General features: G+C 47.0%; 1 protein-coding gene across 1 annotated transcript in view; it reads right to left on the reverse strand.

The window, feature by feature from the left end:
* Nucleotides 1-3317: 3317 nt before the first annotated feature.
* Nucleotides 3318-14622, reverse strand: part of ARID3B (AT-rich interaction domain 3B) — a 29196-nt gene continuing 17891 nt past the window's right edge. Inside the window, exons 4-8 of the mRNA XM_010165967.1 lie at nt 9077-9260; nt 7672-7931; nt 7193-7450; nt 4356-4457; nt 3318-3636 (exon numbers count right to left, since the gene is read on the reverse strand). Of these exons, the coding sequence (XP_010164269.1) occupies nt 3482-3636; nt 4356-4457; nt 7193-7450; nt 7672-7931; nt 9077-9260 (959 nt within the window). The 3' untranslated portion in view covers nt 3318-3481. The remainder of the gene's footprint in view (nt 3637-4355; nt 4458-7192; nt 7451-7671; nt 7932-9076; nt 9261-14622) is intronic.

Here is a 14622-nt window from a genome sequence, read left to right on the forward strand (position 1 = left end):
ATCTGGAGCTCAGCAAAACGTGTTAAGCCAGCTGCCAGGATCAAAGCCAGGCTTAGGGAAAGGGTTACTCTTCACAGTCTGAAGGGCTGGTCCTTGCCATCACGTATAGAGAAAGGACCAGCTTATTGTCGCAGCTTATTTTTTTACTGAGGTATCTGTTACACATCCTGACTTGCTTCTTTCCCTGAATTGGATACAAAACAATCTGTTACTCCCTATTTCCAGTCTAGTTGTGTAAAGTTTATAAACATTAATACTCTAGTAGTGTCAAAGCTGTTTAGCAGTTCAGTGATTCGAGTGCCTTTCTGTGCAAGAAAACACAATGTTAGCGTGTGATACATAAGCAAAACCACCCATTACTAACCTCTGCTCCCCAGGACCAGAGAAGAAAGCATAAGGAAAAGCAAAAAGTCCCCTAGTCCCACTTGTAGGAAACAGGCCCCAAACCCACCCCCAAATAAAAAAAAGCAAAACAAAACAAAGGGGGAAAAAAATCTGAATGAGTCCCAGATTCTGGAAAATCCCCTCTGAGCCTGCGAGGATGAAATTCTGTGGAGGTCTGTGGGATCTGCTAAGCAAACGTCCCATAGCCAAAGAGCAGCTCGACTTCCCCATGCCTGGCAGGTCATTACTCCAGCTAAAATCAACCAGAGGGAGGACATCTCAGAGCAGCATCTGTCTCAGGACACTTGTGTTCTCACCCGCTTTCCCTCTTCCACTGTGTTGGGTAGCAGGATCGCTCAAGCCATAAACACGCATGGAGAGAGCACAGAGCTTCTTGCAGCTGCTTGTGGTTTACACACGCCTTAGCACGAGCACTCGGCTCTCCAGGACAGAGCAGCAGCCCCATCGTGCTGCAGGATTAAAAAAAGAGAACCTGAATTTTGGGAGTTTAAAGGAAGGATTATTCATTTTGTTTTCTATGTACATTTTTAAGCCCGATCCTCAGGTTGCTGATGGGGCTTTTCTTGTAGTTCGGTGTTTTTTTAAAGCCGTGCTCTTTTTTAGTAGTATAAAATAAACAGCTTCTGGGAGCAGGACATCCTGGGAGGACAGGGACCGTGCCACAGCTAACCAGAGGTGTTACAGGAGGGCATCAGAAGTCTCACAGAGTATTAAGACAGGCTCAAGTTCTCAGTGTGTCACAGAAATTGCAGAGCAGGGAAGGGACAGACCCTTCTAGGCTGAGCTTTGGAACAGCAACACCACCTCGAGTCTAAATACTCCCAAGAGCTCTGCTCACCTAAAAGGTGACCTTCTCTTCTCATACAGGTATGACACATGGCAACTCACCTACCACACTCCAGGAAACTGCTTCTTTTAGCAGGCTGAACCCTCTGGAGTTATAACATGGGGTTCACTTAGATCATGACCTGCTAGGCTCAGGTGGTTGTTACAAAGGCACCTACGTACAGGTGAAAAACTGGAGTAACTTGTTATTCATGTGTCTCTCACAAAGCTTACCCAGCATGGCTTAGTCTTGTAGTGTAGACAAGCTGAGGAGGTGGTGCGGTGCAGCACCACAAGACCAAGTTGTGCTTTCAAGGTGCCAGAAACCATCTTCCTGCAAGAGGCCTGGCCAATCTGTAGTGTAAGCGGTGCTGTCATCGCCCAGCTGCACAAAGCAGCTTTGCTAAAGCTAAGCTTGGAAAAATAAGAGGGATTTTGGAGACATCCTCATGTCCAACAAGGACAGATCTTCTAAAATAGAAGCCACTCTTGCCATATTTTCCTAGCTCTACCTGTCCTGTGTCACACGTGTCCTGGGACAATGCTGCTCAGCTTGTCTCCTGCTGGCCTAAAGGATTGGGAAGCCACTGCTCCTTTGCTCAGCTATTTTTTTTTCCTTTGGTGATACCATTAAAAATAAAAAAAATAAACACAATGTCAGCAAAACCACATATAAAAAAACAAGCGATAAGATATGCCAATACTTCCTGAAGAGGTTAAAAAAAACCAACCCCAAACAAACAAAAAACCCAACAACAAGTACATATCTGAGGTATTTCATCTGCTCAAAAAAACCTGACTTAGGCCTGGAGGATGGGAAGGACGTCACCAGGGCAGGATGGATGGTGCTTGGACCTAACCAAGATGGAGAGAGGCCAGAATGAGGCCACCTGAGCAGGAGCTGAGTTCATGGAGTCACTCGCTAAGCCAGCTTGGTTGGCCCCAGACACAGGAGAGCCATGGCCAGCCTTCGTTTGCTTCCAACTGGAGGTTTGAGGGGAAAGGGCAAGGACAGGCTTGATTTCCTTTTCTCTGCTTCCACCAGGAGAACATAGGGTGATCTCAACTGAGAGCAAGCTGCTTTCTCTTCACTCATGTCCAATTTGAAGAGGACTGGGCATCTGTAGGCTGGTTCAGAGACCAATGAAGATCATGTGTCCTGTGAACCACAATACCTACACACCCCCAAAGCCCCACTGAAGCAGATTTCAAACATCACCTTCTATTTTCTCAAGCACAAGGATCTGGAGAGCTTCCAGGAGCTATTTAAAGACACCTTACGAGAAGGAAGTCACTCCAGGAAGCCTCGATCAACCTAAATGACAGCTCTTTTGTGTCAAGGGGGCACAAGATCAAAAGAGCACACCAAAAGAAGTTCAGGCTGTCAGGGTAAAGGTCAGTGGGATGAGTTCCTCAAGAGGAGAGAGACAAGGTTGAGGGCTTTTAAAAGTTGGCTGAAAGCCTGAAGGCAGCACTAGGGAAAAGTGCAGCACCAGCCAGAACAAAGCAGCCAATCAAGAGGTTTTTGATGTGTCTATGGGTCAAATGTAATGGTGGAAAAATCCTTCCCCTCTTGCCAGGACCTCAGAGAGGGGGAAGGAGGCTCATGAGCCAAGGGCATGTGTACTAGGGGAGGATGTACAAACACCGGACCAAGACAGAGCCTGAAGAAGAAAAGTGAGGAAGCTTGCCTGCTCTGCAGCTGCGTGGCCCTTCTGCAGCAGAAGACATAGGACAGGGGCAAGGCACCCCGCTGGCTCTTTGGATTGTCAACACATGGAGTTATTTTGTGGGAAGGGTCCTTGTGGCTACTGGTTTGAGGAGAACCAAGTTTCCCAGCTCCAGGTCTCTCCACCTGCCTTGGTGACGTCTCAGCCATCTCTCAACCCGCAGCTCCTAGAGACGATCCCTGATTGAAAAACGCCAGGTGTGTCCCCCCAACGCCCTCCATGTCCCACCCCCCAACAGGAACACAGCAAACCCTGGGAGGAGGAGGAAGAAAACAAAAAGCAAAAGGGAGGAAAAAAGGGGAGAACAAAGAAAAAGGCTGGACAAACAGATGATGAAGAAAAACTCGCTGACATGGAAAGGTTTCAGCATCAGCATCATCATCTTGCCATTGGCCAACCACAAAAGCAGGTTTCTTGAGATGAGGTAATACGTGCCACTCCTTCCCTGCTCGCTCCCTGCTGAGAGCAGAGAGGAAGAGCTGCCGGAGGCCAGTGTGAGAGACAGCAGGCTGGGCCATCCATCAGAGAGACCAGCTGGTGGAGGGCTCTGCGCTGGGGGTTCCCCGGGATGAGGTAGGGCTGGGAGAGCAGTGGGAGCTGCTGCTGCTGCTGCAGGAACTTTGGGTGCTGGAGCCTGCAATGAGATGGACGACTGGCTTCTGGGCAAAGAGCACTCCTGCAAGGCAGAGAGAGGTAAAGAGAAGAGTTACTGGGACTATGGGGTGGCACAGCTGGGAAGGACAGAGCAAAGAGCAGTCTATCCAACCCCAAAGACTGCATCCTAAGAAAAGGAGGCTCAGTGGGAAGACAAGCAGGTTTGGAGACAGATGAGAGGGTCAATGGTAACCAGGAGATAAGAAGGGATCCTCCAGGACTTGTTCTGGCAGCCTCTGTCACAGGGATGTTTTGCTTACAGAGGACTGAAAGATCCCAAATGGCTTCAACACCTTGGGAGGAGAAAAGCACCTTTCAGTGCATTGCAGGGCCAGGCCTCCCTCCTGGGCTTTGCCCGAGGACCCGTGAATGTCACCTGCAGGAGTCAATGGGCTTCAGCAGAACCCAGGGAACAGCAATTCGTGCTTCTCAGAGACGGGAGAGGAAAAGCTGAGTAAAGGCACTCCTCAGCAGGAGGAGAGGGATAACAATCCATCCTGCTAACACTTCTATAGTATTGTAAAAATCTAAGGAAAGGGACTTCTAACTGCTGCCACTGCTAACTGGCATTAATCTTGGACGACAACCAGAACAGAAATCATAGAACGTTTTAAGCCAGACAGGCTGTGTGTGTTGAGCTTTGGCAAAGACCCGCCCCTGGGAGCACACCACCCTCTTCCTGTCCTACCCTGCCCCACCAGCCTGGCTCTCTACCCATCCCTGGGAGCAGTTCTTTCTCACCAGCATAAATCGTGCCGTTAATCTCCACTGACATGTTAATACTCCCAATGCCGTTAGGTGACAAATTCAGCGCTGCTGCTGCCGCCGAGTCTGGTTTATCTTCTTTCAAGAAAGAAGAGATGCAGAGTTAGAGAGTAACTATCCCATTTCCCCACACTATCCAGAGATGATCAAAGGTGTCCACACAGCCCTCTTTTTGTCTCCTCTTCCAGTCCTATGATAAGATAAGTCTACAAAGGTGTTTAAATGCTTTGGTGTACACTGAATATGTGCTGGGAGCCCACTGGCATTTGCAAATCTCTCCCCAGCTTGCACACTGGAGGGCCAAATGAACATCCCCTCCAAAGAGCGAGCTGCCAGCACATGAAGCAAGATCATATTTAAATCAGCTGGATATTGTGGCTGTGTTGGCAGCAGTCTGGGGGTGGCAGTTTCCTGGGGAGCTGTGCAGGGCTCAGACTGCAGCAGCTTCAGTGGCCGCTGGAGGGAGGGGACACAGTGCCAAGGACTCCAACCCAGCAATGCTCTACTTGGCTGACCGTACAGCTTGTGTGAAAAATATTTATTTTTCTATATCCTCATCCCAAAGAGTCCTTTCAAGCCAGCAATGGGCAGCTCTGAAATTCTAATGCAGCAAAGGGGTTCAATGTGCAGTGATTAATTGTATCTGAACATTAAATTCTCCCAGGTGCTTCTGAAACTCCAGTTGAAGCAACTCCTAACCATGAGCCTGGGCTGCAGGATTGCTTCTCCGCGCTCATGAATGCACGCTTCCACTTTGCACAGCCGTATCATGGTTACCATGTTGGTTTTAGGGCATCGGGCTATTAAAACAGAGAGAGATTATGCAGACAGTCTGCTCAGGCTCTGACACTGCATGTAAAATGTGTGTTTTCAGCTCCTTTCAAATCTGCTGGGACAGCGACTCCACTGTCCCTGTAAAGAATGCTAAAGACATTGTTAACATTTCACCTAAAAGCTGCTCCCAAGCTATGATAAGCTCACATGCTGCTTTTCAAAACTGACTCTGAAAAGCATTTTACAAATCATAATCCTATTTTTATTTTTCTAATCCTAATTTTTCCTACCCATACAGAAAAATTAGGGCATGAAAGACAGGACAGACTTATCCACAGTCACCTAACAAAGGTGGGAATAGTATTGAGTTCTCAGGGCTCAGCCTTCAACCTGTTACTATTTGTAGAGACTAGAATTGCTCCTAGCACATTGATTTAGCAAGTTCAGGGTGGAGAGAAGAAAATAAAGTGAGATGAGAGAGAATGAACATGATTTGATAAAATTTGTATTCCCTTTTACTGCCTATTTTGGTTTCTGTTTTGTTGGTTTTTAATGTAAATGTGATGCATAGCTGTCAGGAACCATGATGTAAAGTCCCAATCCCATTGAACTCCGCAGCAAGCTGCTACTGCTTCAGAGGGAAACCTGCTTTGACCCTTTGCTGTATATATTTCTAGCAAAGACCTCAAGAACAACTCTTCCCTTTCCTCTATGCCGTGCCAAACTTGCCTGGCCTTGTGCCTACATCCAAATGTACAATTAATAGGGGGTCTGAGACCTTTAATTTTAATGGATCAAAAGGTTTGGAGGAAGCAGGTGTTGAGACTGAAATGTTCTGAGGCTCTGCTGTCCAGGGAAGTGCAGCCCCCAGGACAGGTAAGGGAGCCACGGCACTTAATCAGCTTTTGAAGCCACTATAGAGCAGTATTGATTCTGACAACGTGACCTTTACAGGGTGACTCTCCCCTTTTTACAAAGCATTTCAGGAGTGCATTTCCCAGGCCATGAATGCTGCTTAGACGTGACCTTCTAACCCAGCCTTGCCAGGAGTTCTGTGCCTGGAGGCTGTACGTAGGGTTGCAGCAGATGTTGGAAGAAATCACCTGACTTGCTAAAAGCCCTGGGATGCGCAGGGCCCCCTGTAGATCTTTGTGGCCTTCTCATCACACCTGACAAAGGATTCCTAAAAGCTGGGCAGCATCTCCTGCAGTCTGCTACCCATATGGAAAAAGCTGTTACCTCCACGATCAATTAAAAGGCTCCTTTACCAGGAAAGGACAGAAAATCATTCCCTGCAGCACAATGCTGGCGAGAGGCTCAGATGAGAGCAGGGCAGGGGAAAGCTGAGCATCTGGTATATGACAGAGCTTCCCCTCCAAAAGCCATCTCATTGAGTGCAGAATCCCAGGACTGCCTTTAGCTAGGTTAAACCAACCTGCTCTCCAACCTAAGGATACATCAGGTATGAAACACAGGGGGCTCAGATATGTGGTCCACAGTAATTTCAGCCACCTCACGTGCTTCCCATGAACGAAGGAGCATACTCCCAGCATGCAACACAGCACTGCTGCAAGGACAACTGAACTAGCATCAACTGAACCTGGTAACTCCCCACACTGTGCAAGTTCTTTGGAAACATAAGAGCTTGAGTCCTGAAGTGATCTCAGTGTGATCAACCCAGGAGGTCATGAGCTCAGAGCGAGGGTCTTGTATGGGTGAAGTGGTTTTCTGAGCTTTGATGCTGAGCTTTCTGAACACAGCTAGGGTGTTTCTGAATTCAGGCTGGATTCAGAGATGCTGGATTATGTATCAACAAAAAAGAATAAAAACCTAACAATGTATTGCTACAGTTTAGTTTTGCAGGTATTGTGCTTCATTTTAATAGCTTCCCGATGGTAACGTCCATCTGGTACACAGAGAAATAATCATGCCAGTGCACAAAGAGGTGTTTGACAGCCTAGATTGAGATTAGTTCTGCTAATCTGCAGAATCTGCTGCAGTCTGCAAAGATCTTTTGTGTATCTAGAGGTGGTCCTTACCCTTGCCATTGATTTTGATCTTCATGGGGATCTGCCGGGCCATGCTGAACAGGTTGCGCTGAAGAGCCTGCTGAAAAAGCCGCTGCTCCTCCTCCGTCATCCGCGAGACCTTCTTCTCCGGAGGCTCTCCTGACTCCAGTCTCTCCCTCAGCTGCTCCAGGGTGGCTGTTCTTGCTGCCACAGTTGCCTGCTGGCTAGCCAAGGTCACTGGCACAGCAATACGATTTGGCATAGACACAGTCAAGGGCACACCGTCACCTAGAAAAGGAAAGAGTTACTTAGTCCCTCCCACAGCCCTTCCCAACATGAGCGTGCAAAGGTTTAAACATCAGGCAGGAGGTTCTGCAAACCCTGAGCCACCCAAGTCCTTCTGCTCTCAAGTCCAAACTAGTCTGGGTGGACAAAAAGGAAAATAACTATTTCAGTGCCTGTACCTCTTAACCCTGCCACTCTCTTTACTGCGAGTACAAGTAGCTGACCTTTTCTGACAGCTGCTGCTGGAGACACCTGAGGATTGCTGGTCCCACTGCCTGGTGCAACGCCGATGATGGGGAAGCGGATCTTTGGGGGAGAGAGGAGGGAAGGAGGCCCTGTGGTGGTGGGCGAGTAGCTGAACAAAGAGGAGCTGTAGCTGGGCCGCCTGCCTTCCCGCCGATTGCCATCGATTGCAGCCTGAAGCTCAGCAGGAGAACTGAGGGATTTCTTCTCACATTCGTAGGCATAGAGGTACTTCATATACCTGGGAGAGAGATGAGCACATGGAAACTCAAATAGCTTTCTCAACAAAACATGAAATTATAGGCTGTAGCAGCAAGCGTTGCATTCAGGAAGGCTTTCAGACTGTGATCCTCTGCAAATCTGAGGTCTGTCTGCTGTGCTTGGTTTGATAAGCGCTGTGCAGTTTGAGCATGAAGCACAGCTCTCAAAGACACCTTGAGTTTACTCAATGTTTATAGGGAAGCATACAGACTACAACACCCACAGAAAAGAGTCATCCAGAATTCCTTTACAACTGAGATACCATCTAAAATTGTAAGAATTAAGATCTTGGACCGTAATGCTTAATGCAAGGGAGGAATTACCCTTGTCCAAGTCATTTGTATGGGGCAGCACCAAACCTTACCACTCTTGCTGAATTCTGGGACATGTTTGCAGGAGATAGCCTGTTTGTACCAAAGGCTGAAGAAATGGCAAGGAGCTTCCCTTTCTGGAACTCAGGGGCTCTAATAACTTTCCAGAAAACCAAGTCTGCATAAGAGCTGCGTGCAGTTTCCTAGAGTCACTAAAGCGCATCCCCACCCTACTGCTTAAATTTTAAGTTTACTTTTACCATTCTTTCTCCTCTGCTTAGTCTACTTTTTCTTTCTTTTTTGTTTTGCTTGCCTTATCACTGTGAGGTACTGCAGGTCAGAAAAGCAATGCTCACAGTAAGTAGGTGTTAAATACAAGTTTCCACAACTTCGTAGTGATAACAGACATTAAATGATCAAGTTCATACTTGATGCCTACAAATCATGTACCAAGTGCTCTTCAGAGACAGAGCGAGACTCTCCTTGCCCCAAGGAGTTTAAGCTGTGACAGGCAGAGAAGGCACAGGATGGAGGAAGGTGCACAGTAAACAAGGGGATGGCAAGTGTTGGGATTGTAGAGAAGGACAGAAGGGGAATGAGTTTAGGAAGGATCACTGCTAAGAAAAGTAAGAGAAGGAACAGAAAGTAAAAGCTGCAAGCCTTGGGTAAAAGGGATAAATAAAGCAATTGATCAGCTCTTCCCTGACCACAGAGTAGAATTTAGGCTCAATTTTTTCACTCTAGTCCCTAGTTTGTACTCCCCAATTCCCACTCTGTGTTCACATCCAAGCTCCTAGACCCAGCCTAGACTCACTGGGTTCGAAGCGTGAATGCGGCACTGGTGATGGAGGTGGGCAGATTAAGGCCCTTGGTGATCTCTCGCCAGATCTTCTTGTTGATGATTTCCACCAGCCCTCCTTTCTCAGTCACCAGCTTGTAGAGCATGTAGAGATCCAGGATCTGCTTTGCCATGATGGGGATCCGATTGATGGGAGTTCCTGCAGGGAAACAGCAGGGAAGGCAGCATGGAGTCAGAGAGAAATGAGGGCAAGGAAACCAGCAGGTCGGGGCTATCGATCTTATTTCTAATAGGAAATTCAGGCAACTATTTTGTAGCTTGACTTGAGGCCTCTCTACGGGTGAGTAAATGAGCCAGAGAAGTGTAGCTACATGGCACGTCCTTTTCATGAAAAATCCTTTCCTGTAGGCAAAAGCAATTATCAGACAAATAATAACCTGCAGCTAAGAGCAACTTCTCAAATAGAAAGAGGGGAAGTAGGGACTATTCAGTCCTAGGGGGTGAGGGAGCAGCACAGAGGAATCATTTTTTATGAGCTCCCAGGGTAATCTCAGATAAAATCTCTATTGCTTGTGCTTCAGGAACGGGCTGAGCAGGGTGGGATTCGGTTCCCTCACTCCCCAGGATTTGCTATCATGTATTGCTCCGGAACAGCACCAGAAAAGGGTACGTGACATTTAAGAGGATCTCCCTCCTCCATGTACATTTACCTCCCTCCTCCCTCACAAGCAGCTCCTGCTCTCAGAAAGCATTTTCCTCCTCCTGCTCCTGTTCCCTGAACAGGTTCCCAAATGACACACTGACGGGGCCACCTGGGTAGCAACTGCTGGAGCAGTGACTTGTTGTGAGGGCTGGAGAAAGGGTGTTGATGGTGGAGGTGAACAACAAGTGGTGTAACAGAACGTCACACAGCAAAGCCAAGCACCCTCGCGGCTGCTGAGAATCGCTGGGCATCCAAGCACTTTTTGGATCCCGAAACAAGGTCCTGCTCTATCCTTGTGAGTACAGGACAGATGCAGGGAAACAGCTCTATCCTTCCTGTTCAGTTTGGTCATCTTGTGGATTAACACAGCTAAGAAAATTTGATTTTTAACCTGATAGTCCAACAGCACCTTAAAGTGATAAAGCGTCCAGGGTTTGAAAAGGTCAAACTAATGAGATTTAGGCAAGGAAACGAAGAAGGGGGGAAAAATGCTGATGTGGCAAACCTTTTATTTTGCATAGGAAATACTGTCCTGGATCAAAGAGCCGTCCATCTGAGGTCAGTATCCTGTCTACCACAATGGTCAGCACCAGCCTTTACAGGAAAGCCTGCGAAGCGCTGTAATGGACAATTATGGAATACCCAACCCACAGGGGAGACTTCTGCCACTGCTCATCAGCCAGCGATTCAGTTAATGCCCCAGAGCAGAGCAGTTTATGGCCCTTATAAATGGGTTTTATTCTGTTTAGTGAAAAGGATTTCAGCTCAGCTCTGCAGATGTCCTCATTATACATGTAAGTGTAATCTTTTTTTCTTTTCCCCACTCTTTTCTTTTTGAAGCCTATTATGCATTATAATGCTCATGGTACCAATTCCCACAGGTTAATGAGATACTAGATAGAAAAAGTAAACTTCTTCAGCTTTAAAAGGGCTGCTTTCAATTTCACCAAGTTACTAATTCTTAAACTATAAGAAAACAAAGAGTAACCCGATCAGGCCTGGTCTGCATGCTCCATCACTTTATATCTATCATATCCTCTTTTCCTTGCCTTGTATAAACAACTCCTTCCCTGTCCACAACAGAAAAGTCCACAAAGCAGTAATTTCACCAACTGCATCAGATCCTTTTCCTGCGTTTCAGATACAGCAGTTCCCTTAGGGAACAGAGAGAAACATTTCCAAGCTGTTTAAACGTGCTGTGGCTCCATCCATCCCAGCCGGCTGCCCCAAGCCAGGAGTTGGTCCCAGCCTGTGTAAATGCAATCCTCAGTTTGCTTCGGTTTTTCCTCAACCACCATTTTGTCTTGGTGTCTTATTGCAAAGATTCAGAGCATCATTTCAGACACACAGAGGGCTGGGAGTGATCATGTTACCAGCCTGAAGTTATCATACATCAGCTGAGCCACAGTAGCCAGAGTCACACCCAGCCCACTCCAAAAGAAAAGTGGGGAAATATTTATCTCTCAGGTCTCTAGGAAGAGCCAGGGGTGGCTTTTTCCCCCCTTAAAATGCCCTTTCATTAACAATCCAGCATTTCTGCCCCAGCAGCAAGGAAAGCCAGGGTGTCCTAAGTGGCATCCTAAGCCTTTGCTCCACTGGGGCAGCATCAAGATCCTCTCCCCGACTTCTCCAGCAACCCCACACTGCTCAAAGCCACCCACTTTTCCCCAATCCAATTTAGGGAATGGCATTAACTTGTCCAGAAGGGATTTTCATCCAGCTCTGCTTGGACAGTGACCAGATGGGGAGCGGAAGGGAAGGGTTGTGGGTAAGGCTCTGCAGGCAAACAAGCTGCTAATATAGAAGTATAAGGAAATATCTACTTTTAAATATACTACATTTGTCCTAAACACAGATTTTCTCTTCTCTAGACTCTCCCATTTCAGCATCTGAAAAAGTACTCAAGTAAATTTATAGAAACACTCCTGTGAAAGAGACAAACTTTATCTACATCAGTGGGAAATAAAGGCTTAAATATAGTTCCAGCAAGCCGGCTCATAGCTGGAATAGAAACAGCAATCAGATCTGACCTCCCCACCTCATGTTACTACCCCTTTGACACCTTCCCTTCTTGAAGTTTGCTTTTAAACAAGACCCACAGATCAAAGTGCCTTGAAATAAGGAGCTTTATAAACCAAGCTAAAATCCATATTTTTTTTTTCCTCTCCCTGTAAAGCTTCTTTATGCAGGCTGAGAAATTCTACAGTAGGGACAAAACTACTTCCATCCTTCTACCACTTAAGCATGGAGATGCAATCATTTTTCTCCCATGCTTTCTCATAGTATCACTCAAAGTAGTATCTCCCAGAGGTAGCAAAGAATGATTTGGGTTTTGGACCTGGCAAATTAACTGTACTCTTCACTGAATGAGCCAAGGCTCTGTGTGTTTCATAGGAGCTGACGGGGAAAAATTGCTGGGAAGCACGGAAAGGTTGCCGGCACAGCTCTCTCCTCCCCCAGCCCCTCTTCGAGGAAAGGCGAGGTGATAAAGTCTTTATTGGAAACCCCCAGCACTCCAACAGGAAAGGCTGAAAAATGAGTATCATGGGAGGACTGGATGCTGAAGCCGAGCGGATCCTTTCACAGGCGGCTGCAAGGCTTGTCAGGGGCCATGATGGATTACTGTCATCTGGCAGCATCAGGATTAATGATCCGGAGGTCAGAGGGGAGAATTCCAGAGGGAAAGGTCAGCAGCCGGGGGCACAGCATAAGACTTGTTGCCTTTTGATGGCAAACTCATTTTACTGTACTTGCAAGCCTCTCTATTCCGCCAGCTTTCAGAAATGCTGTACATACTGTGCTTGCAGAGAGCCGGAAGCCTTGCTTGACTCGAGAAGAGGGTGAGGAAGACGACTTGCTCCTCTCCTAGTTTTCTCAGTAAATTACTTTTTTTCCTTTTAGTATAACTCCAGCTATGCAAGCATGGGCCATTCCTGCCAGGAATCAGCCAAAGGGGCTGACAAGGAGCCTTGTTTCCACTGGAAAAGGGATGTTGCATGGCTGATGAGCATGGAAACCTCAGGAAGACAAACTCTAGGGCAAGCAAACTGAAGAAGGAGTAGGAGGAATCATCCCATAGCCTATGGGCTCCTGGTTTTCTGAAGGGAAAGACAGCTGTAACTACAATTCGGGTTTCTGGAATAAAGAGTTTCCCTGGAGGAAGCCTGACTGTATCTATTAACATCTCTGTCCTTCAAGGGAAATAAGCAGCCCCCTCTGCCAAGCCGTTTCACCCCATTCAAAAGCCTCTTCTGTTTCTGGCAGATGTAACAGAAGCCTAAAGGGCTCACATGGATAGGCCTGAATGTCCCCTATGTCCTCTATGCTGGAGTGGCAGAAGGAGCAACTGTTTTGATTTTTGTCCTTCAAGAGCTCTTTGAGAAGGGTCTGAGGAAGCTGTAAACACCAGATAATCTTTGAACGCCTGGTTTTACATCGATTGGTGTCCCCAGTATCTGAGGAAGGGGCGATGGCTGAGCTGTTGGCAGAACGTGGGCTCTGCTCCTGTGACAGCCACTCGCTCAGTGCTGGGGCTCAGCCTTCCCGCTTGCTGAAAGGGACCTAAGCTTTGGACTGATGTTTTTCTCACCCACCCAAGCATGCTGCCCAAGGTGGGTTTTTTCTGCCGTTCTTCATCCTATTTTAGCCAGACTTCAGATTTACACCTAATTCTGAAGGTTTACACTGAAGTTAAACAAAGAAAACTGCCCCTAAAACTGTTCTTAACCAAATCATAAAATCCCCTCTCACTTTACAGGGATCTGTTTAGCTTTCCAAGTCCTCCACGACAGGGATCCCCTGCCAAGAACCACTCTCTCCTCTCCTCATGCTGAGCCATGCCCACTGCAGGGAGTTCCCCATCAGCGAGCAGTCTAAGCCATGACTTGTCCTGCATGTGAGAGACAAAGAGCAGTTAATTATAGCCAGCCTGGAGCAGTACTTTTTCAATCACCTCCCTTTTTTTTTTTTTCCCTATTCAATTTACTCTCAGAAGTGTCAATTTTTAGATAAGGAACAAAGGAGGTGAGAATCCCAAACATTTATTCTGCAGAGTAACATTCAAAGTGCAATAAAGCACACTCTAGAGTGAAAAACAGGCAGAGGGGGGACATTTTTAAGCCACAGCCTGTACAGGTAAGGTAAGAACTGCTCTTTCCAGCTTCCACTCTAAGTATGTTCAGAAGAGAAATGATATCAGACAGTCAGAAGGAATAGGTTTTCCCCAGGAGACTGGGAAAGTGCAGTGATTTAAATTAATTTTGAACCAAATCTTGAAGAGATCTTCATGTTCCTTTGAAAGGATACTGAGTAATTACTTGGGATGAATGATCTCCCCCTTCTCCCAAAGGTAAAAATCAGTTCAGCAAGCGTAGGATACGAGCAAATCAACTTGAACCCCGTACTTATCCCAGTTCCTGGTTTTCTCAAATTCCTTTCCCAGGACAAACCCTGGCTGCCTGTTCAGCCACCCCAGCTCCTTTGTGTGAAAGTTTTATCAACTTGGTTTGAGTCTGGCTCAAGCACTCAATGTTAAAATAAAAAGCAAAGGTATACTGAAGGGAAACCACCTCTCCTTCTTCCTCCCCATCCATACCATGGCTGTTCTAATCTCTCCCTACACAGAGGGCATTTCCACAGCAAGCATTCTCACCTCCCAACAGGAATGTCACCACCTGATCCGCAAGCCTGCAGACCATTAGACACTCCTATCAAAGCAGGAGCCAGGATAGAAGGTAATTAATCATGCTCTATTTGACAGGAGGCCCACTTCTTATCTGCACCCCTCAAAACACCACCAGTTTCTGCTTCCCTCCTCAATAAGCGGGGCTGACAGCAGTCCCTTATCAGATTTCGGCTG

This window comes from Antrostomus carolinensis, unplaced genomic scaffold (genome assembly GCF_000700745.2).
Source record: "Antrostomus carolinensis isolate BGI_N321 unplaced genomic scaffold, ASM70074v2 scaffold22534, whole genome shotgun sequence".
NCBI lineage: Eukaryota > Metazoa > Chordata > Aves > Caprimulgiformes > Caprimulgidae > Antrostomus > Antrostomus carolinensis.